Genomic DNA, 25,206 nt, shown 5'->3' on the forward strand with positions numbered 1-25,206 from the left:
CTTGTATAGCCCAAAAAGAAGTTCTCATAAGTCATAACACTACCTACATTATTTTTCTTGTTTAGTAACGTACTTATGGGTTGCATATATAGTCTGTGGCAATTGCCAAGCCCTGGAGTATGTGGCACCCTTACTCCTTAAACCCACTCAAGGTTGGAGTAATTAAATTTGGCTTAAGCATTGTTTGGTGACCATATTCATCCCCTTGACAGGGCAACGTGTCATCCACATGTGTACATGACTGTTTTTTTTGTTGTTGATCATAATATTAATAAGTTGATTCCACCAAAAGCAACGATAAATTTTCATCAAAAACCGTGAACACACATAAGTTGAGTTTGTGTACATGACCACTGATAAAAGAGATTAATGCAACAAATCAGCACATTAATTAACAGAGTTAGTGAAAGGCGGATGGACATGATTGACAAAACTCAATTTCAAAGAAATGTCATTTTTCTCGGGACTAATAAATTAGTCCTACAGTTTTAAGGACTAAAATGATTGTTTAAACTCAAACATAAAAATGAATTGCAAAGCATTTCTACACCTAAGCAAAAATTGGCTACAAGCCGACAGCTGCAAAGCAAAATACCGAACATTTCACCAAGAAGGAGTCATGCCTAAACCTAAATCACTTCCTATGTTGAATAACTTACACTGATCTCGCAGGCATGGGGAATTCACAAAATTGAACAAATTTACATTAGCACTGCCAAATGAATCGATTCACTCCCCCATAAAGTCCTCCAAGCTGATATAATTACTAAAAACAAAGTCTTAACTATAATTCAGACTTTGCCTTCATCACCATGCATCCCAATATTAGTTCAGATACCTTATTTGTATCACATGGAACTTAGTCCACATCTAAATCACAACACTGGAATTGAGCCTTGTTTCCTTTCTTGGATGCTGACTTGCTTCTCTCATCTCTTGATGCAATCTTCTCCCATCCATCATTTTCTTTGGACTCCTTGCGTTCTTTACTCTGTTTAGATCTTTTCTTTCTTTCACCGCCATCTGGTTTGTTTCTGGAAGATTTTTTTCTTTTCAAAGGTGATCCTTCAACTTCTTTGCTAACCAAGATCTCAGTTGGAGTTTGTTCATTGCATGGTAGCAAATCCGCTACTGTGGATATATTTGCTTAGATAACATTAGCAGTCTAGAATGAATAGAAGTAACAGACCTCAATTACCAAAGTCATCAATGTTAATAATAAAAAACATACATATTTATTAATTCCAAATTTAAAAGCATAATTACCATTTTAAGCTCCTATCCTATACAGCAGTAAACAATTTTTTTAAAAGCATAATTACCATTTCAGTCCCTATTACTAAATTATACAGGATTCTCTTATCAAGTTGATAATTTTAATATATCAAAAAGAATACTGACAGCTGTATCCCCGAACCATAGTTTGTTTCAGACCCAACCAACAAGTTCTTGCTGCTCATCAGACTAATGCAAGGTGAAACTAGTGAGTGGACTACTCCAGGCATAAAGAAGAAAATCACTAACCTTTAACATCAAAGTTAGAGTCAAAAAGAACATGAATAATATGTTGCTTCAGGAAAACCTGCAACCAGGTAAAAAAAATTAAATAAATGATTTTGAATACATGAATACAGAATCATTGTCAAAAACAACTAACTTTACAGATACCTAATACTATTGCAGAAAAGATAACTACAAAAAATTCTAACAAGCATTTGGGACCCTAGTTAGTTCAATTGTTCAAGTGTAGAAGGTTTCCATGTCAGCCATAAAAAAACTGTGTTTGTTCACAATATACCACTTTTTTTTCCCTGGTCCTCGTAACTCTAACAGTATAGGAATAATTGACAAAGTAAAAAGAAATACAAAACAGTCCGTATCAGAATAAAGGTTTAATCTTAACACAGGTTAATGGGCTTTAGTTTACAGGTTTTATAACAGGGTCACTTTATCTGATATTACAATAAATAGTTCAGAAATTACAATGGACAAATATCACTAAATCATTTCAGTTTCCAGGTATACATGTCCCATTAACAAAAACTATATAGCATGCTGCCATGGACAAAGAAATAAGGGTATAAAACCTACAGCAGAAAGAAGCTGTCTTGTCTTTGTATCCCAAAGGCGTAAATAGCTGTCCAGTCCTGAAATGAAAAATATGAAATTGAATTGATGACAGGAACTTAATATATTTTTATCAGACAAAGAAAAAAGGTGATCCAGTAGCTACACACCCTGTCATTTTGGATGAGCTTCAGGAGCAATCAAGAAAAAGTAGATAACGTAACAGAAGATATAAATTTGTTCCACAAAACCAAAATAATTTTAGAAACAACTAAATAAATTTTAGGATCCAAAAACTGCATCAGAGAGCCTTACTTATATTCAAGGAATATGCAATAAAGGGAAATCACACAGTAGCACTCACCACAAGAAGCTATTACAGGTAGCTCAGGGTGCTTGACTATGGATCTGATGCTTCCAGAGCATTTTCCAGAAAAACATCCTAGCATTTTTCCTGCAATAATTTAAAAAAAAAAAAACAAACTCATTAAAAAAAATCAACAAAAAGGCAACAGCAACAACCAAGCCTTTTCTAAATAAGATCAGTTCCATGAATCAAGCAACACCATAATGTTCAGCCATAAATCATGTCTAGATAAAATATCGATTTCTACATCCTTATTAATTATTTCACCCATAGATTTTCTCAGTCACCTGTTGCCTCTATCAGTTAGGCTACCCACCAATCTAATCTACTATCCTTAATAAGACTTCAACAATTTTTTTCCACACATGCCCAAATCACCTACGGCAAGTTTCTACCACTTTTCTATAATAGGCACTATCCCAACTAAGACAACAGAAGCAAAGTAAAATAAAATACATTTGGAAATCACAACTTTCAAGTTTATAACAATTGTTATCTAACTCTCACGTGTGAAGTGTTGAGTGCATTTCTTAAGGAATCTAATCAAACTATTGCTGGCAACAAATAACTGATGTATAACATTATCCAAAAGAAAAATATTTTATAGAATCAATATCCATATAAATAGTGTCCAAAATTTTCACTCGCAAATGGAAGATAAGGAATATCAAGGAAAAATAGGTCAGTGTATAATATGGGAACAAGTTAAACAATGATATAGTCCATAATCACTGTTCTTAAATTTATGACAATGTTCCCATGACTTTGGGATACCTGTGCGTATATCAACAGAAGCCATGTCACCTGACCCATTCCCTACATATATTGAATAGCCATCTATATCCTCAGCCAATGCTTTAATTGGTGTCTCACGGAAATCAAATGAGAGAACAGGCCTCCTCTGAGCAGACACGTCGTAAAGGCGAACCTGTTCAGAAGGCCAAGGTTGTAAATAAAGAGTAATGAGAAGACGTATAATTAAGTAAGCTGCTGGAGGAAAAAAATAACAAAAAAAAATTCCCTTTCTGAATTGAAAAGGTTAAGAAAAAAACAAATCTGCAGTTTGAAATGATATTACTCATTTTATATTTGTTAATAAAATGGGAAAGATCTCATGCAACTTGAAGGACATTTGTTCTTTTGCAAAAAAAAATTCTCAAATCCATTTCTCTGTAATTCTAGGTTAAGAGAAACTTATTAATCCTTCTCAATAGTCTCCAGCACATGTTTTTTCAAGGATATCAAAGAGGAATATTCCATGCATTATTAGATATAAAAATTATATTTCTTCACTTATTTTAGAATGAGAAGAATCTACCAATTAAATTTACCTGATGGCTGTTGGTGCCAGCAACAAATTTTCGATGGTCATCTTTCATAAGAAATGTAGCAGATGTGAAACAAGTAGGTGTAAATATACCGAGGTTATCCTTAGTTGGCTGCATAGGTTAAAAGGATTTGTAAAATCAAGCACTAAAAAATGTGCACCAACAAAAGGTAAACTGGAGGAAGATAAGTTAACAATTAATAGCAGAGATGAAAAGTAAGGGTTGAAAGACTCACAGGTTTGGAATTCCAGATCTTAGTGAAGTTGTTAAGATCCCAAATATTCATTTCAACACATTTCCTGCAGATAAAGTATGTATTCATTGTTTCTCAGATAAAAAATATGTATAGATAACAGTTATACGTTGTGACAACTTTTAGATTCTCAAGGTTTATGGTAACAGGTACCCATTTTCACGTTGCTTACATGTTGGCTATAAATCTATAATATGCTTGAAATTGCTGCATAACCTATCTAATTCATGTTTCTGCAATATGGTCCAGTATTTCTCCAAGTTTTTCACTTCATGAACCTTCCATAATAAAATGTGCCATTGAAGATTCTTTTACTTACTCAAACTCATGAAACAATTCAATTCCATATGAATTTAGGTAACTGGATTGTACATACCATCCTTAATGCCACTTGAAAGTAGTGTCCACCAAACAAACAAACGGTAAGCTGTCAAATCTCAGACCTAAGTTTGTATATAGCCAATACCTATAGTATTTAATTGCACTAAGAACAAATAAGCAGCAGGGATGGCAGAGGCTACATAAGGCTTTATTTCTGAAAATTATACATTTCAGAAGCACCAAACTCCAAAGGCAATGATTATTTGCTTTTACAGTTTGTGAGTCAAGAGTTATTTATTATGAGGAATTTGCTCAGAATTTATAATATGAAGCAGGTTTGCCTACAAGGCTGAAGAGTTATTCTGGGGTTTGTGTCACTATGTAGAAGAGGATGGTCTTTTGAAAAAGAAATTTCTTTGCTAATCATTATTTCTGGGGAATAACTCTGTCTGACCTTCAAAGCAGAACAATCCATTATTTGAAAATCATTTCCTCTTTCAATTCCCATGTTTTACCATGCCTAGTGAGTGGTGACTTGTCTTATATTTTCATCACTTTTGTATTCACAAAATGTTTCAGTATCAAAGTTGAATAAATAATTTATTCAAACAGTCTAATATTCACACTTGTGCAAAATGTACTCACCCTCCAAATAAAGCAAACTTCTCATTTCCGTCCACCTTGCAACACAAGATGTTACCACCAGAACATACATTCCATGTTTTTATACAGGAAGATCCTTTAGATGAATCAGCAAGTTCAATGGACCTTATGCTTGCATTTCCTTTGGTTGTGCATGTAAGTAGAGTACAATCCCTAAAAATCACCACATCCAAATGATTTAGAAAGTACAAAAACACAAAATCAAGTAGCTGCTAACATAAAGTCACACACATTCACACATATTTACATACATAAGAGCATAATGCAAGCAATTAATGTATTTTGAAAATGAATGAACAAGTGCATGTACACGCAGACTGAAGATATACTTTAATGTAAATACTAAATACTAATAGTGATACAGGTTGAGAATATACAGATAAGCACAAACAACAAGGAAATCTGTTTTTGATGCCCTCCTCCAACTCTGAATCCATTAGTATCCAGGGTCAAGAAGAGCAAGACTGATGTACCATTAGGTACCCAGGAATTCAAGTACCTGAAATCCCAACCCAAAACTAATTAACCAACTAACTAATTCCTTCAGCATCCTGGTTAGGTATATACCCATTAGTTAGGTAAGAAGGTAGTTAGTTAAATAGATAGTTAGAAATTCGTTGGTTAAATAGATAGTTAGAAATTCGTTGGTTAAATAGATAGTTAGAAATTCGATGTTAAGAGAGAAGCATCTCATCATTTGTGAGAGAATTGGAGCCTTTGGGGATTGGGAGATGAAGACCTTCAAAGTTCTGCAAGTTAGCTACTGTATTCAGGGGAGAATTCCCCTTTTTTCCAAATATAGGATACTAAGTTCCTATCATGTTTTCTAGCTCCATTCATAGCAACCTAACCAATTAACTGACTCAAACAGCTTTACTAGCATAGTCTACCCTTAACTAACAAGGGGCTGGTCAGTTGATTCCTAGATTCCATCCTTATTTTTCCTAGTCTAAACAATTGGGGTCAGTTGAATCCTTATTATCAATTTATGCACATTATGTTATTTTTTGTTCAATATTACTAGGATATTATATTAAAATATTTAAAAAAATATATTTAATTAAAACCAGTTTGACCCTAATTTGACCCTGATTGAACCATTGACCCTTGAACCAGTCTCTTTACCAATTCAATGACTGATCTGATTCTGAGAACATTGCTCTGACTTCACACTATTGTCCCTCAGTTTCACCCCCCTCCCGCTTTCTCTCCCCTCAAACCCTTATCTATTAAAGTCAAGCATTAGTACAACTAGTACAAGTCCAAAACCAGTCATAAAAAGATTAGTAACCCCAATATTCTAACAGCTACCAAGAAGGATTATATGTGAAATCTAAACCTACAAAGCAACCTATACATATTACAGAAGTCTGACATATGCCCCGTTACATTTACACAGTTGCATCGGACAAGGTACAAACAATTCAACTAATCATAAAGAAAATGCACTTATGCACTGTTGTCATTGTTCTTCAAGACTTCAACTAAATTGAGCACAGAATCAGAATACATTAAGGACAAGAATAAAAGACAAACTTAAACTAAACTGCCAAACAGCAGTTATTTATATACCTGAAAGCTAATTCCGAATTTTGTTTTGCAAATAAATGCAATCCAACAATATTATTCTCTTCAGATTGAACATCTAAATCATTGGCATCTGAGATTGTGGCCTGAATATCTCCGTTTACAGGGCTCAAAACTTCAATCTGTAGAATGAATACATAAAGTTAAGTGCTAAATGTTTAAAAACGAATATTGAAAATCAAACCTTTTACAGAACAAAAATAGAACTACAGAACCTTAAAAATAATTTACCTGGTTGTTTTTCCTTGCTACAGCTAATAACTGCAATACCAGAAATGACAGAAAAATAATGAGAATCGTATTTTTTGGTTTTGTTTCTTTACGGTCAAACTAAAAGGAAATCTCTATGGAACAGTTAGAATACCAACAATGTTCAATGGCAGTCAGTTAGTGAATACAGGGCAGTTGAGTGCCAATAAAAGAAAGACAAAACACAGACAAAACTGTACTCCAAAAAAAACAGTTTGCCAATACATACAGGATGAGACTTGCGGTCGATCATTGATACAGCCATCACACATTTGGATGATTCAGGGTCGCCCCACCTCTCTACCACCAGGGGAGCTCCTCGTTGCTTATCGCGGGCCTCCACAACTAACAACACAAGCAAAAACCCATAAAGATAAGAAAATGAGAGTGACATAATATGAAGAAAAAAAAGCGAAAAAGATCATCACCTTTGATAAGACCAAGCGCGTCAAACGTTAGAGCGCGAAGTGGAGGGCAACCGGAGCACTCGAGAGTGGTTGTACGAGGCATATTTGACAGTCAGGGAAAGCAAATCAGAGAAGAAAATGACAACACCTGCTAATCCAACTGAAAAAAGTCAGATAAAACCATCATCCTCTTGAATTTACGATCATTGATGAGAAAATAGATAAACATGTGATTAACATAAGAAAGCAATTAGACATACACGCACACTCCTTAAAACACAGCAATTAAACAAGAATAACAAGAAGAGGAAACATGGAATAATGAAGAAAACATGATTGAGAGAGGGAACAGACTGTACCAGTAGGGGTTAGGGTACCACCAAGACAGACAGCACTGGGAGAAGGAGAAATTACTTTCAATATTAAAAATGAAAATGATGAAATTACTTTTTTTTCCCTTTATTTATTTGGAGTTATTTAAAAATGTGTTCAAGAAAAAGGAGATTGAGTTTATTTTTTACTTTTTTTAAATAATTGGCACCGTTCCTCATCATCCCAATATACCACTGTCTCCATTGAAAAAACATTTTCTTATTATTTAAAATTTAAAAGTTAAGAATATATTTTCTTTATTAATTATTTTTTTTGTAAAGGATAAAATCTTTCCAGTATCTTTTCTTTATCTTTTCATTCCTATCTTTTATGGAGATTTCTTTTACTTGGTCAATATCTTTCGATTTCCTATCTTTTCTTAACTTTATTATTCCTTTTTTGTTTTTAGTTTTATTAAAACTGTTCTCCCTCTTCTCACTTCATTAAAAATAATATTGACATTAAAAAAATGAAAAAAAAAAGTTACAGTAATTTTGTTTCACAGAAGGGATAATTTTACTCTCCTCAGTCAAGTTTTAATGTTCACAATTCTTGGGATCAAGAATAATGGCAAGGATTTCTACACAACTCCAGGATCAAGAAAAGGAAGTCAAAACAGAAAGAAATATCAATTAAGAAATTCTAAATTGTATTAATGAATCTAGGTAGATTTTATAAATCTCTTATAGAAACTTCATAGTATTATTACAGGGAGAAATATGTTATATAAAGAGTGTAATTTTCTTGTATGATAAATGATTTATACATAAAAATATTCTCCATTTGTATTAAAACTTATGATTTATTTTACATTTAAAATATACAATAATAATAAGTATAGAAAAATAAATTTATGTATCTAAATAGGTGTTCTCAAAACAGCAAAAATTTTCTTCTAGCTCTAGATGTATCCACATAAAAATCAATACCTTAGGTAAAGTCTTTGACGAGTGACTTTAGAATTTTTTATTTTTATTTTTTAGTCTAAAACTAAATTTGAACTTTAGTGTTTGTCTTATTTGTTTTGTCTCGTTTATATGTTTTTATTTGGAATATTAAAAGAAATATGTATGTGAGCTTTTTTATATCTTTTTACCTAACAAATAATCATAAGATTAAATAAAGTAATTAATCACATGTCTATAACGATAAAATCTTATTCTTATTTTATAAATAATTTTCACATTTATGAAATAATTTATTAATTATATCTTTTTTAACAAAGTATATGATGATACTTCATAAAATGTCACACATTCACCACAATAAAATCACATTTGTTTGATATAATTAAAATTCAGTTGAAATGCTTTTATTATGTATTATTAGTGAAAAACTTAGAATAAATATCTACCTTCAAGTTTATTGTATATCACATGAAAATAATTGTGCATATCACTTTTATTTAAAAAGAAAAAAAAAACACAAAATTGTATATGTAAAATTTGAAGAGATTTTATTTATTTATTTTTAAATTGAGTTTGAGTCTAGAAAGATGTTTAAAAAAATACTTCTTCCATCTTTAAATAATTATCGTTTTACACATACAAATTAATAATAAATAAATGAAAGACAAAAATAATTTTATAAAATTAACATTATATCATTATTAATTTTTTTATAAATTTTTTTATTTATCATTAATGTTATAAGAGATATAAATTTTTAAAAATACATTAATATTAAAGAATTAAAATGATAATTGTCTTAAAATAATTTTTTAAAAATGATAATCATTTTGAAAAATTAAAATGATAATTATAATAGGATAATAGGACGAAGGAAGTACTTAATATAGAGCCTGAAAAAATTTTAAGAGAATATTTGAGAAAATGAGAATCAGATATTTCCGTACACTTTCAATAAAAATCTTGGTTGTGTATTAAAAACTGGGCATAAACCACAATTATAATATGGATCAATTCGGTGCTGCTCTTTCTTTTCTTCATGTCTTTTTATCTATTTATCTAATTAAAAGACAGATTTAAGTTTTTTTTTACATCCTCCTAGCCTTAATACAATATAGCCTATCAAAATGGTACGTTCACATTCCACTTCACAATTATTTTATACAACATCTTTTGATTTCAATTGTCAATAAGGAATAAACTATATATACGTTGTCCTCAACCACTTTAGAACAACTAACATGGTGACTTTATATGTTTGTAACAAGTTTATTTACTGTAAATAATTTAAAATAATAAATGTAACCTAATATGATGAATTAGATTTCTTGCTTACTTTTTATCAAACATGTGACTTTTTATTATTGTCGAAAACACATATTTTTTATTTTTAATTATTTTTATTTTATTTTCAATGCATTTATTATCCTATTAATATTTATTTTGTGTTATAAATAAAATATGATCCAAAAACTTTCAAATATGCATAATTTACTTAAAATTCTCTAATTTATTATTTATCATTTATTTTTATTATCAAGTTTATAATTTTTCACCAACAATACTTTGCGTATTAGTTGTTTTAAGTATCACTATTTTGAAGAAATCCTATCCCTTTGAGAAGGAAGTATGTCATATTTAAATTTTTATATTTTAAATCCATTTTTAAAAAAATTATATTTTGTTTATAATATTTTAAATATCTCTAGTCTATATTATTTAAATTTTATACAACGTAATTATGTATATCATTCTTATAGTATTATATTATTTAAAAATATTTTTATCTCTATATGTATGTACTACTTACATATTATCACATGTGTGTAATTTATGACATAAAATTGAATTTGAGCCACCAGATCCAACTTTTAAGATATAGCTTCTGAACCACTAAGCCGAGTAACTTTCTACTCCAGGTAATAATTGAAATTTGACATTTTTATGTGTTAATTGGTTATTATTCCATAACATGATAACCACCCAGATTTTGTAATAGGTATCAATACGTAAATTCTTTCATATAGGTAGGTTTAGCAATATCATAAAGGGAACTGATTTGGACACCCAGTTTTTTTGCTATACACCCAACAATTTTCCAAAATGTCAAAACTGTCCTTATATGCATTTTGGATTATAAATAACATATTCTTTTTTTCATTTTTTAGCACCTTTTTGTTTTCACAAAACCTCATTCTGTAACTGAAACTTACTTTCGTTACCTTTCATTGGTGTGTGTTTGTTGTCGCCGGTGGTTGTTTAGTATATTTTAAATAATATTACCAAATCAATGTTTATAAAATTGCTAAAACTATTGCTAACTTATAAAAATAATAATTTCTATAACATGTTAAAAAATAAAATAAAAAAATAAAAAAAAATATTTTAAAAAAAAACTCATACGAATCGATCATTCATATAAGTTATATTGATTGTCAATCCATATGTAAAAGGATCAAAATACCCTTCACCTTTTCTTTAAATATAAATTGACAATCCGTATTATCCCATCCGTATGACTCATAGATCCGTATGATTTTTTTTTTTATAATTTTTAATTTTAAAAATAATTAAAAAATTTAAAATTAATTTAAAAAAAACTCATACGAATCAATCCGTATGAGTCATATGGATTATGACTCATACAAATCATCAATACAAATAAATCTGTATGAGTCATATGAATATGACTCATACGAATCATCAATCCGTATGAGTTTTTTTAAAAATAATTTAAAAATTAAAAGAAGAAATTCATACAGATTGATAATTCGTATGAGTCATATGGATTGATCTATATGAGATTTTTTGAAAAAAAAATAATTTTTAATTTTTTAATTATTTAAAAAAAACAATTAAAAATTATAAAAAAAAATTCATACAGATTTGGTAATACGGATTGTCAATCCATATTTAAAGAAAAGGTGAATAACATTTTAGCTATTTCACCCTTGTTGTTGGGTGTCCCATCAAAAAGCAACTCCTAAGACCAAAACCTAACTATTTCCTAAATGGCCTCCGACCAAAAATGTCAATGGGTCATTTATAGCCGGCTTGGATTGCATTAAAAAAAAGGATCAAAGTTACTCCCATTCTTATAAAGAAACTAAAAGCTTAAGTATCAAACCTCAAGTTCCCACAAAACCAAATGCTGAGATGCTAAAACAGAATGATCTAATATTACAGATCATAAAAATAGCATTCCATTCTAAACTACAAAATCACAATTAAGCTCCCGCCAGTATTCAGTACAATTAATTAGTGAAAAGGAAACGCGACAATCATTCATCCTTGTCCAGTAAAAACACTAAAATTAAATACCAAACTGTCACTTTAAAACCAGAAGAGCAAATCGTATAACCCTTCCTCTCTCAAATTGAAACTATACATAATTCATAAAAGGAAACTAGAGGATTGTTAAGATCACACCTGAATTCTGTGTCTTCCCATGCTAATAACCCCACAAACAAACACTGCCAGACTGCAGCTATTGGAAATTCCTGTTACCAAAATGCTAAATTCTCTGCAGGATATCTGGCCATTGGCACTATTATGCTCATGGCTGCAGAGTCTAACTGAGAACTCACATTGGCTATGATTGATAAATGAACCCCATAGTAAAAAAATGAAATAAAAACAAGTTCCTTGATAGAAATCATGACGAAATTGCAAAGGAAATTTTGTCCATATTTCTAGGTCCTTAGGACAAACAATGGAAGATGAGACCAATTTCAAACCATTCAAAAACTGTCTGCAACAATCAGTTTGCAAAAAATCCATTAGTAGAATGTGTGCAACCCATAATCCTTGTGTGTGAATTAAGATCCAACTGAAGTATATGATCTTTACAACTTTCCATTTACAAGAATATCATATGTAGTGTCATCAGGCACAAGACCTTTGTCAAGCATCTCGTCATGCAGTCTAAAAGCCTCTTGTAGATTCCCCTCCTTAAAATGTCCAGCAATTAAAGTGTTATAAAGAAGAACAGTAGGAGTTATATTATTCCCATCCATTTCCTTTAGAATCTTGCCTGCATTTTCTAGTTGTCCATGGTTACAGAGCCCATTTATCAGAACATTGTACATGAAGATATCAGGCACAATACCCCTGCAAAGCATCTCTGAGTAAAGATCTAAAGCAAAACTTAACTTACCCTCTTTTAGAAGTCCATCAATCAGTGAGGTGTATATTTTCAAATCACATGGAATCTTATTATTTATCATTTCCTTGTGCAAGTTAAGTGCTGCTTCCATATTATTCAAATTTCTGTAGGCACTAATCATGATGTTATACACAATTGTGTTTGGAGTCAAACCAACCTCCAAAAGTTTAGAGAAGAATTTGCATGCATTTTCCATGTCTTGCATTTTGCAGAAACCAGCAATGAGAGTAGCATATACAGTAATATCCAGTTCCAAACCCTTTCTTTTCATATCATCATGCATTTTCAAAGCAAGATCCATCTTATTACTTTTGCAAAATCCATTAATCAAACTAGTATAAGTGATGACATTTGGTGAAATTTCGCTTCGACACATCTCCCTATAGACAGACTCTGCAGAATCAATTGCACCTTCCTTGACATATCCATCAATGATGCAATTATAAGTCATAGATGTAGGAATAAAACTCTGCTTGATGAAAGTATTCAACTTATCCCTTGCTTCAGACACTCGGCCAACTTTACACAAGCCATTAATAATGGAGTTAAATGTGTAGTCTGTGGGCACAATACCTGCAGCCACCATTTGATCAAACATATTAAAAGCATGCTCACAATCACCCTTTTTAAAAGATCCTTCCATCAAAATTGTGTATGTAATGGCATTTGGTTTTAAACCACTTTCAATAATACCATTCATCACTTCATGTGCATCATCCATGCAACCCTTTTTGCAGTGACCAAGTATCATGTGGTTGTAAGAAACTAGTGAAGGCGTAATACCCTTACCAATCATCTTGTCCCACAAATTGCAAGCCTCATTAACCTTGCCCAATTCACAGAGCCACAATAAAACAATGTTATATGTAACAACACTAGCAATTCCATTTTCAACTGCCCCATCAAGCAATAGATATGCATTTTCTAGCAAGTTCTGTTTCCGGAATCCTTTCAACAGAAAATTTAAAATGAAGACAGTGGGTTGGAGGCCCATGCATTTCATTCTGGTGTAAAGTTCATTCGCCTTCTCTACATTCCCAATCTTAGAACACCACTCTATCAAAACCGAGAAAATAGCCACATTGGGAGTAACACCAACCTCAACAACCTCATCAAACAACCGCAATGCACTATTCACATCCCCTCTCACACAATACCCTTTAATCAAGCTCGTCGCAACAGCTACATTCACAGGCACACGACTATCCACCATCTCATCCTTAAGCCTGAGCGCCTCCCCAAAATTCCCCAGCCTGACACAAGCACCAATCACAGCCGCATAAGTACCCTCAGACGGCACCCACCCCAACTCCTTCATCTCCTTCAACAGCTTACTTGCCAAATTCAAGTCCGACCCCCTACAAACAGCCTGAATAACAATACTATATGAAGCCGCATCAAGCTTCAACCCTCTCCCCGCCGCCTGCCCAAAATACCTCTCAGCCTCCACAAACTTCCCTCCCTTCAAACACGCACGCATTAAAACTTGCAGGGTATAGCAATCGCCATAAATTCGTCTCTCAGCCATTTCATCAAACAAGCGGTGCGCATCTTCAACCATGTTCCTTCTAATCATTGCAGTCAAAAGCACGTTCACAAATGGAACCCAGGGAACCACACCGTCCTCTAACATGGCTCTAAAGCACTCAACAGCCTCTGTGATCTTATTAGCTCTAACATAACTAATCAACAGGTAATTGAAAACCCTTGAATCAGATAACTTGAAGCCGTACCTTTCCGCACACTCCACCAGGAGTTCCACCAGCACCTTCGCAGCAGGGGCTGAATCTCCAAACACATACTTATTGAGCAAATGCTTAGCATCACCGTGAGTTTCGGGGTTCGAAGCAAGAATCTGAAGCAGCAAGCACAAAACATCAGCGGTTTTCGCGAACCCTCCTTTTGTCTCCACTTGTTTGAAGAACCTCAACGCCGATCTGGGGTCGGCCTTGTGGAGCAAGAGGGTGTCCAAGACTTGTTTTTGCGACGGAATGCATGGAGCTTCGGGGGGGATTTTCCCGGGAAAATCGGAGGTTGTCATTTTCTCGGGAAAATGGTCGGCATCTGGGGGAAGGAGGTGGGTTGAGAAGAGTTGGGATGAAGGGCGAAGGTTCTTCGGATGAATTGAGGAAACGATGTTCGCGTTGGGAAATTTCGTTAGCATTGTCGAGAGAGAGAGGAAAACAACAACACTAAGTGAATTCAAACTTGGAGGGTTTCAGAAAAGAAGGAATTCTTTCACAGTTTACATTAAATTCGGCTAAAAGTTCTTCTACAGCTGCTCGGGAGTTGCAAAGATTTGTTAGTAGTTGCGTTCGCCACTTCACGGTGCCACGAATATCAGTATTTATAATTACGGGAAATTTTGTTTTTAATCCATGTATTTTTTTTTAGTCAAAATTGGATTTTGTTCTTGTATTTTTAAATTGGCAAATAACGTTTTTTAATGGATAAATTGGTGATAATTTATTTCTTGAAAAAATAAAAATTCTAAAGGAGTTTAGTGAGACCGAAGTTGGTCACTAGTTTATAGATTGAGATACCAAGATGATCAATTACATGATTAAGTGTTTTAATTAAATTATAAGAATAATTAAATTTATTTTATGTTATTGGAAAATAAAAAATAAAAATAAAGTGGTGACGTTTTATGTTGTGTGTAACCGTGTACACGCATGCATATGCACAATAATAAATAATTTAATTATAATATTTGAAAATTGATCACTTTTATATTATAAATATTTTTTGTGGTTTTAAATCATACCATTGGACTATACAATAACATACAATAACATATTTTTTTGTAACCGTGTACACGCATGTGTAATGTTTTCTACATGTATATTAGATATTAGTCACAGATATGAAGCATTCATAGATGAAATTTATTATTTAGTGTGTGATTATAGTTATTGTTCAGTTCTTATGTATTCTTTTTTTAATTGTTCTTGATGAATAAAAAAATGTTCTGTTTTAATGTTTTATTGGCTATCATCTTTTGCACATATACCTTAATTATGCCTAATCTGGATAGTGATAATTAACATTGTTAATTAATGAATAATTTATTCTTAATTTCTTATTATTTTTTATTCATCACATGTTGTCATTCTTTTTGTGCCTGCTTTATCTGCAATAACCCCTTACAATTTAAAAATTCAGTTGTCTTTATATTATATTGATTAGTTATAGTTTTTTTAAAGTATTGGAGATTTAATTTGCTACTACTCTAATGCTTCTACTTTGCATATTTTGTTTGTTCATAGAGTTATTTTATATTATAATGACTTTGTGGAATTTCTATATGGACTACTAATGTTATAGCTATGGGACATCTTTATCATTCTAGAAAGAACTTGAAACATGGATGCATGTTTTCTTTACAAGAATAGATTGATTACAAGATTGACTTCAACAAATAGAAATTATAAAATATGAAGATTTCTATATTATTGATTGGACACTCTAATTTGTTCATACATATCTATTTCTGTTATATCTATTTGGTTCAAAGCAGGTTTCCGTTGTTGCCATATCTATTGAACAGTAAAACCACACTCTTGATTTTTATTGTATTGAGGCTGATTCATTGTGGGTGGCTTAATATGTGACAAATTTGATAAAATATTGTGGATCCACGACTTACAAAAGAATTGACATGTGAATACATACTTAAGTAGTTGAGGGAAATGAAACTAAAGCTCATTAATTAGTCACAACAATGGACCGTGTAATTAGTGATACCATGAATGAAGTTCAACGGTAACAACAAACTTGTTTGTTGACTAAAGTACACCAAAATTAGTATTTTGTGTTACTGTTTTGATTCTCATTCATATGGTGAGTTGTACTACCAACGGTAGCAATGATGAGGTTGAGGTATACATATTTAATTTACTAGAAATATCGTCTTAAATACCTCTTAATGAACACAATGACAATTGATTGTGGGGGTGATAGTCATAGATTACTATTTGAGGGTTCACCTAATGAATGTAGTGGTGCAACAACCACTAAGAGAGATTGATTCATCTTTAAGTGACATTCATGAAACAAGATACATGGACAAGATCGTGTAATATTATATTTTGTTGTGTTCCAAGGCCTGCTTAAAGAGGATGTAGTTCAAGAAAATCAAGTCTTTATATTTTCCTCAATGGAAGTTTATATGCATTACGTATAAGGCACAAACCTAAAAGGTTGAAAAATGTTTTGTTATAATTTAAAATTTAAAAGTTAAGAATGTATTTTCTTTATCAATTATGTTTTTTTATAAAGGATAAAATCTCTCCACTATCTTGTCCATATGTTTTCATTCCTATCTTTTAGGGTGATTTCTTTTATTGGTCATTATCTTTTTATTTCTATTGAAAGTTGTTGCATCAAGTTGGAGTATTTTCATTTTTGGTTTCATATCTTTTCTTAATGTTACTATTCTTTTTTTTTTTTGCATGTTGAGGTTTTTTGATATATATATTCCCCTTTCATGAGCAATAAAATGACATGGAAACATACTATGCTCGACACAAGTATAGAAAATACCTTTTGCGTATTTATTCTTTTTAATAAAATTATGTTACTATATAAAATCTTTTTGGAGCATTTGTACTCTTTGGTTCATGGATCATCTGCTATACACGATCTATTTGATGGGGTGACGTATCTTGAGATGGTTTTTTCTTTAAGAATAGCACATGAGGTTCTCCAACCAAACTTTTTTTATACAATTCTTTTATTATATTTATCTTTTATATTAATTGATTGTGAAAAGATTTTATATCTTTCGATTCTATGTAAATAATACCATTGCCATGTTGTTATTTATGACTTCTTAATTCTTTATCTAACAATTCGAATGATGATGGAGACACCACTGATGTGGAAGTAGAAGGGTGCAACAAGCATGATGCAATTGATGGATGTAATGGTTAATTAAGATCTTCTGCGTCGATTTGATGGACGTAGTGGTGATTGATCATTTGAGTTTTTTATATTTAGATTTGGGATTTGGGGTTTTATTGTTGTTTATTTTTGCGATGATATATTGTTATTATTCTGAGATTCAGAGAACATCCTTATGTGGTTTGTTGCTTGTTTAAGATTATGATGGATTCTTATGAAGATCTTTTGCATGTCTGGGATTATGATGAATTCAAAGAACATTCTTATGTGATTTGTTGCTTATTTTTTATGCAATGTTTTTCATTGTCTGCTAGTTGTTTGATGAAATACAGAGGGGGGTTTAGTTGGAATTGTATGATTGTTGGGTATTGCAAGTTAGGAATTTGGATGATGCAAATGAGTAGTTTGAAAATAATGAAAAGGTTGAAATGCTTGTTTGGTTTTTCTCTATCTTTCATTCTGTGATTGAAGTCTAATTTGTGAACATTGGGATGTAGTTTACAATTTTGATTTTGTGACACTAATACTTAGTCCTTTTGGTGGAATACTGTATATGTTATGGGATGTAAAGCTATGATAGGGTTGTAAATGATTGAGTAAGAAATGTTTTTGGAGTCAGAATGTGGAGTTCAAATTGTGTAGATTTTAAAGGTGGATAGTTATAATTTGTTGATATGAAAATGGAATTCTCATGATGTGTGGAAGATATGACACTTATACAAATAACTTGCTGGGTGAAACTTAACGAGAGATGTAGAATATGTCATGGTGTGAGGAAGATATGACATTTATACAAATTGTGGAGATTTTTTTGTGTCAATATTTTTTTTTTTATATTGCATGATTTCTTAATGGAGCAATATAAGATAAAATATTAGACTTAAGGGATGTAATAGAGCAATATTTTATCTATTTTCAATACGTGAATGTATATCATGCATGTTTTGAGGATGCTAAAAAGTTTACTTGATGAACACAAATTGAATCAAGTCAAAGAAGAAGGTTAAGAAAATCTAAGATGAAGACTTAGTCAATTTGTTAAAAGAATCTCAATTTGATTGCTATAATTTGACCTCAAAATATTTACTATCAAAATTCTTTTATCAAAGTTAAATCAGTTCAAAAATATCTTTTTGAATTGATAATTGATTACCAGGTTGTGTAATCGATTACTAGAGAATTTGTGAAAATAACATATTAAAAATTTTGAATTGATGAACCAACGACACAAAATTGTTTGAATTTTGATTTGTGTAATCGATTACAAGAATGATGTAATTGAATACCAGTGAAGAGATTTCCAAAAAATATTGAAAAGACACATCTCTTCACTTTGAATTAAAAGATGAGAGATTTCTATGAGAACTTGACTTTCAAAACTTATCTAAATATTGTTGGTCAAACTCTTGCAAATTATTGAGAATTCTTCTATGAACTTCCATTGTTGTTTCTTCATCTTCACTTTGAATCTATCACATACCATCTAAGAGGGGATTAAAACTTGTTAGTCAGAAGATTTTAAGACTTAATTCACTCCTCATAAGTTATTGATGTCACTTGCTCAACACAATATACAACAACTTTTTAAAAATTAAAATTAAAATTAAAAATAAAATGAAATTCAAAATTCAAAACTCAAAACAAAATGCAAATTTAGTCATGAATGTGTTTTGTTGTTAAATTTATAATATCATTTATCATTAAATTGTAATGTTTAAGGACTAATTTAGAGTTATATTTTTTAGGATCAATTTAACATTAAATTTTTGCTTAAATATATTTTTAGTCTTTTAAATTTAGATAATTATTTTTTTAATCCTTAAAAAATAATTTATTTTTTAGTCCTTTAAATTTTTAAAAAGTTACTTTTAGTTTTTTATTTTTGAATGTACTTTAAGATTTCATAATTTGCAATGAATTTTAACCATCAAATTCTTTTTAAAAATGATTTTTGACTATTTTAAAATGCCAAAATATTTTAATCTTATGATTTAGTGGCCGTTTTTTACATACTTAGATGGTTTTAAAGAAAAAATAAATATAAATGTAGAATTACCTTAATTTTCTACATGACTATTTTAAATTGTCATAAATAATTTTTAAAAAATAAAAAAACATTTTTAATTATGACAAATCATCACAAATTGTGAAATTATTAAAAAAAATTAAAAGTAATTTTTCAAAAATTTAAAAAATTAATTAAAATAAACTTATTTAAGGATTTAAAAAACAGTTATTTAATTTAAAAAATTAAAAAAAATATTTTATTTAAGGCTTTTAAGTTTTTACTAAGTTGCAAAATGTAGGATCAATTTATCGTTGTAAGGCTAATTTGCGGTTATTTTTGCACAGTCAAGGCTAAATCTCACACTTTCATATGAAATTGGATATTTACCTTGTTTCTGCTATTTGGTTCCGATTCAAAATCTTGAAAACCAGTCTCTCTCTCTCTCTCTCCGGCCACTTAACCAATCCCTAACGGACGCAACCTTCTCTCTTCAGCTCCTCTGCCGGAATCCGCCAATTTGGTTCTGATCATCTCCTCACAGGTAAGCTACTTCTCTTTCAATTCCTTCTTCCTCGTTCGGTTTCTCTTTCCAATTCCTCTCTGTTAGCAATGGATGCTTTGATCTCGAGCTCTAACTCCCGATAATTGTAGTCACGGATAGCCTTCCTTTTGGCCAAGGTGATTGGTTGGTTATCTAGATCCTGAGATCATTTTGCAAGCCAATAATCTCATGCAGCTTCAAGGGTGTTTGCTAGACATTTGTTTATTAACATTCAGCAGCACAAGGTTGAGGTTTACACAAGTCATGTAATATGGTGCGTTTTCTAAGTTATTTTGCCTATGGTTTGATGCAGAAATTCTTTGGCAAACGATGTAAAAACTATTACTTTAGAAACCATTCTAAAAGTGCAAGTACCTATCGAGTCCTTGAGTCATTAAGTGGAATGAATGGATCAACGGAGAAGCCAATAAAGTATGTCCTTTGCACTGTGCTTAGCTCTTGTGCAAAAACTCTGAATTGGCATTTGGGTATACAAATCCATGCATACATGATTCGATCTGGATATGAAGATAATCTGTTCCTTAGTAGTGCACTTGTTGATTTCTATGCAAAATGTTTTGCTATTCTGGATGCAAGGAAGGTATTTAGTGGCATGAAAATACATGATCAGGTTTCCTGGACTTCACTTATTACTGGATTCTCAATAAATAGACAAGGAAGAGATGCCTTCTTGTTGTTCAAAGAGATGTTAGGCACCCAAGTTACACCCAATTGTTTTACTTTTGCTAGTGTCATTAGTGCCTGTGTGGGGCAAAATGGTGCCCTTGAACATTGTTCAACTCTTCATGCTCATGTCATCAAGCGGGGATATGATACTAACAATTTTGTAGTCAGCTCATTAATTGATTGTTATGCAAATTGGGGACAAATTGATGACGCTGTATTATTATTTTATGAAACTAGTGAGAAGGATACTGTTGTATACAATTCTATGATCTCTGGGTATTCTCAAAATTTGTACAGTGAAGATGCATTGAAACTGTTTGTAGAAATGAGGAAAAAAAATTTGAGTCCTACTGATCATACTTTATGTACCATTTTAAATGCTTGTAGCAGCCTTGCAGTGCTCCTTCAAGGAAGACAAATGCACTCTCTTGTTATTAAAATGGGTTCAGAAAGGAATGTGTTTGTTGCCAGTGCTTTGATTGATATGTATTCAAAGGGTGGCAATATTGACGAGGCTCAATGTGTGTTAGATCAGACTTCTAAGAAGAATAATGTTTTGTGGACATCCATGATCATGGGTTATGCTCATTGTGGAAGAGGTTCTGAGGCTTTGGAACTTTTTGATTGTCTATTGACCAAGCAAGAGGTTATTCCTGATCATATATGCTTTACGGCTGTCTTAACAGCTTGTAATCATGCAGGATTTCTTGACAAAGGGGTGGAATACTTCAACAAAATGACAACATATTATGGCTTGTCTCCCGATATAGATCAATATGCTTGCTTGATTGATCTTTATGCTAGAAATGGAAATTTAAGTAAGGCAAGGAATTTGATGGAAGAAATGCCTTACGTTCCTAACTATGTAATCTGGAGTTCTTTCTTGAGTTCTTGTAAGATTTATGGAGATGTAAAACTTGGGAGGGAGGCTGCTGATCAACTTATTAAGATGGAACCATGTAACGCTGCACCATATTTAACACTAGCACATATCTATGCAAAAGATGGTTTATGGAATGAAGTAGCTGAAGTCCGAAGGCTTATACAACGAAAGAGAATAAGAAAACCTGCAGGATGGAGTTGGGTAGAGGTAGACAAGAAGTTTCATATATTTGCAGTTGATGATGTAACTCATCAACGATCAAATGAAATCTATGCAGGGTTGGAAAAGATTTACTCAGGAATCATAGAAGCATCATCTTATGTAGTAGAGGATAGCATAATTCTAGCATAGATCTACTTGCTTCCCTTAGAGTGCATATCTATAACTTAGCACTTGATGCTTATCTATTGGGTTACCTTTTTACTGTTGATTTAACAGTGCATGTGTCATTTTACCCTTTTTGTCAACGTGTTTCATCTTATGTCTTAATTTATCACTTCAAGCGCCTCCTTTGGCTGAAAGTGACAGTGTCCAGAAGCCAGTGCTGTTTGAGCACAAGGTTAAGAAAAGGAGTGTGTTTGCTCTTGGACTTCTTGCTGTCATGATAATTTCTCTTTTCTCTTCTCACACTTGGTCAGATTGATCCAACCATGCTTCTTTATATGGCTATATATAAATTTGAATTTTTCTTAAAAAAATGAATAAATTTTACCTACATTGCCTTTCGAAAGCATGTTTTCTTTTAATGTTCTGTTGTGTTCTGTATTACCATTCCTCTCTCCTTTTTGATACATGTAGATGCACGATACTGATGGTGAGATTTAAAATGAATTAACTCATTTTCCTTATGCATTTGATGCTAACCGGGTAAGTATGGTAAGAATTAATGGAAAATGTTGATGATAGAAAGTGTGGTTAGAACATAGAAGCCATATTGTGAATCTCATGGATTAGTAGTCCTCTATTCTTTTTCACTATTCGATTTATAGAACATAGCAATCTGTACAACAATGAAATCTTTACTTTTCCATGTTTCTTTTAGTGATTGATAAACTTTACGCATTTCTTTTGAGTCATTGTCAAACTTTCTTTGATCTGTACTGAATTTCGTCTAGGATTTATGTGTTGTATATGCTATAGTTGATAGGTGATTGAAGGAATGTTTGTCGGTCTAACTACTCAGATTCAGTGTAAGTTGTTGTACTGTCATCGCATCAATTTAAAAATAACTTATTTCATTTGAGTTATTAGAACTTCGATTTTGTTGTTTATGAATTGTGATTTTGATTTGCATGTTTTGGACATGTAGACTTTCTTTTATCGTAAGGAGTTCTTTAAATGTCTTTAAGTAGGTCCTGAGTCGGCTTTATGTAGATTCATTCACTGATTGATAGTCCAAAAACTTTTAAGATGTCAAAACACCTTGACAGTGTGTTGAATTTTGAATGTTGGAGCCAAAATGTCTTCACAACATGGCTTTGAGTATCCATCTCTATTAAAGGCTTAGTTGTTTTGTTTATCTTTATGTCTGTGTTCAGGTTTTTGTTTTAATTATGGATGGTGTATGAAGTGAATTCTTATCCTCAAGCTAAATTGATCAAGGATAGTGACAAGGTTTATGGCCTTTTTGGTCTTTTGTCTTCCAATGATTCACATTTGGCTTATATCTTTTGACTTGTGTGTGCATGTATGTGACTAACTGACTATGTTCTTTGATGATGAGAGTAGATTCAAATGATGGTCTTTAGTGGGCTGTGATAGGAACGTATTATGATCATATACATGGATATTTTCCTTTTCTTGATATATTGAAGTTGTTTGGTTATTTTTGAGATTCTCTGTGACCTGCATGTTCAAGTTTAACCATGATCTTGGTTTCTGGAATAAGTGTTCTGCACAGTTAGTTCTCACATAGTGTTAATGTTTCTTTTGGCCATATTTCTTCAAAAGTTGTAGAATATTTAGATACCGATCTATTTGTTCTGCTTCCCAAAATCTAATTGCTCTTCCGCAGTTCCCCTTATTGGGTTAACTGGCAGCTTTTCTATCTATGTTAAATCCTTTATCTGTAGCTTATAAATTTTACATTATATCTCTGTTTCATGCTACATTACTTCAAAAGCAAAGCCTTTCATCCTACTTATCTTTACTGCCTTGGTGAAATCTGAATACAAAATGTATTGCTTTATATCACTTGAATATTTACTTTTTTGATTCAGATCTGTTACCTCATGACCTACTTTGCTTGAGTATATTGTATACCATCTAACATGTAGATTTTCATGATCTACACCATATAGTAGTAGGTGTACAATTGATTTTGTCAACTTGAGATAGCCAGAAGTGCTCTACATCACCCCAAATCTCAATATTTTCTTAGTTTGCCATTTTTGCAGGAAAGTGCTTAACTACCGAATCCTATCTTTAACGCGCATGGTATTTGTTAGTGGTAATTGGCATCCCTTGGCAGGAGAGCTCGAATATTAATGTGATTCTTATTTTTTTAATTTTGAAGGATAACAAGGTTGTAAAGAAGTTACTGGAGCTATTATGATAGTTTGGTCGTTGCCATAAGGCACTGTTCGAACTAGCTAAAGAATATGTCAATTCCCTTCATCATGATTGATAACATTTGTAAACATTTTTTTAATACAGTTGTAAGCTTCTGAATAGATAGTGATCATTTGCTCTTTATGCCCAAGGACGAGTTGCTTAAAATTATATCGGTCATCAACTTGATAATGGGAATCTATAGTTTGGTTAGGATAATAATTTTCTTTTTTAAAAAATTGCATCAGATAAATGTTGATTGAGTCAATGCTATCAAGGGATGTACAGGAATAGTTTGGTATGCACAGTACTATCTAAACAATGCAGACATCCGAGAACTGATTATAACATGATTTATTAAAACTTATATTTAAACTTAGATTTTTAGTCCATAAAATAAAGCTTTCTATATCCTCGGATTTCTTGCTCTTATTCACAACCTTATATCTATTCTGTATTGTAATTATTCATTTACCCCTATTTATTAAAGATTGTTTTCTAAAATTATATATTTCTTAAAATTACTCATTTCTTTTAACACTAAGTACTCAAAATGCACAATTTATATCCCTTTATTTAACTTCTTTTATCATGTGGCAAACAAATTGTCATTCGTCATTCTATAGATTTTTCACGTTTTCCGTTTTCTGTTATGTGCTATTATATACCTTGTAAAATTCCACAACTTTTAAATCTTATTTATTCATGGAATAATAAGTAAAAATTTAATGTAAATTATTTCATTAGTTGCAATTTGAATAGTAGTTTTTCATTTTGTAATGCTAATATTTTTTTACACAATAGTGTTTTTTTTTTCATAAGGGGATATTATAACTATAGATTCATGATATAAGAAAGAGGTTCATTACAAAATTTGTTCTGTCTTATTTTAGCAAGAATAACGTAAATAAATTATATGCAAGATTTTCAAGCATAAAAATAATT

At 31.6% G+C, this 25,206-nt stretch overlaps 3 protein-coding genes across 13 annotated transcripts; 1 reads left to right on the forward strand and 2 right to left on the reverse strand.

Annotated features, from left to right (window-relative positions):
- Window positions 1-438: 438 nt before the first annotated feature.
- Window positions 439-7,745, reverse strand: LOC100791506 (WD repeat-containing protein 74). 10 transcript variants are annotated; one of them, XM_014777806.2, is made up of 13 exons: window positions 7,602-7,745; window positions 7,264-7,390; window positions 7,065-7,180; window positions 6,818-6,847; window positions 6,572-6,708; window positions 4,982-5,152; window positions 3,998-4,061; window positions 3,766-3,873; window positions 3,209-3,362; window positions 2,432-2,521; window positions 2,092-2,147; window positions 1,525-1,582; window positions 439-1,131 (listed from the first exon to the last, which is right to left on the reverse strand). In XM_014777806.2, exons 2-13 carry the CDS (start codon window positions 7,343-7,345, stop codon window positions 860-862), a joined length of 1,338 nt encoding a protein of 445 aa, XP_014633292.1. In that variant the 5' UTR covers window positions 7,346-7,390; window positions 7,602-7,745; the 3' UTR covers window positions 439-859. The 10 variants fall into 10 exon arrangements, with proteins under 10 accessions (XP_014633292.1, XP_014633290.1, XP_006583280.1 ...); XM_014777804.2 differs by having other exon boundaries at window positions 7,264-7,402; window positions 7,602-7,712; XM_006583217.4 differs by having other exon boundaries at window positions 439-1,165; window positions 7,264-7,402; window positions 7,602-7,712.
- A 3,957-nt stretch (window positions 7,746-11,702) lies between these two features.
- On the reverse strand, window positions 11,703-15,001 carry LOC100777321 (pentatricopeptide repeat-containing protein At3g54980, mitochondrial). Its single transcript, XM_014777810.3, has one exon. The coding sequence runs from the start codon at window positions 14,849-14,851 to the stop codon at window positions 12,368-12,370; it is 2,484 nt and encodes an 827-aa protein (XP_014633296.2). The 5' UTR covers window positions 14,852-15,001; the 3' UTR covers window positions 11,703-12,367.
- Window positions 15,002-19,981: 4,980 nt separating this feature from the next.
- Window positions 19,982-24,383, forward strand: LOC102664997 (pentatricopeptide repeat-containing protein At2g13600). 2 transcript variants are annotated; one of them, XM_006583219.4, is made up of 2 exons: window positions 19,982-20,141; window positions 20,252-24,383. In XM_006583219.4, the coding sequence occupies exon 2, from the start codon at window positions 20,413-20,415 to the stop codon at window positions 22,060-22,062; it is 1,650 nt and encodes a 549-aa protein (XP_006583282.1). In that variant the 5' UTR covers window positions 19,982-20,141; window positions 20,252-20,412; the 3' UTR covers window positions 22,063-24,383. The 2 variants fall into 2 exon arrangements, with proteins under 2 accessions (XP_006583282.1, XP_006583283.1); XM_006583220.4 differs by having other exon boundaries at window positions 19,984-20,141; window positions 20,455-24,383.
- Window positions 24,384-25,206: the final 823 nt, after the last annotated feature.

This window comes from Glycine max, chromosome 7, assembly GCF_000004515.6.
Source record: "Glycine max cultivar Williams 82 chromosome 7, Glycine_max_v4.0, whole genome shotgun sequence".
NCBI lineage: Eukaryota > Viridiplantae > Streptophyta > Magnoliopsida > Fabales > Fabaceae > Glycine > Glycine max.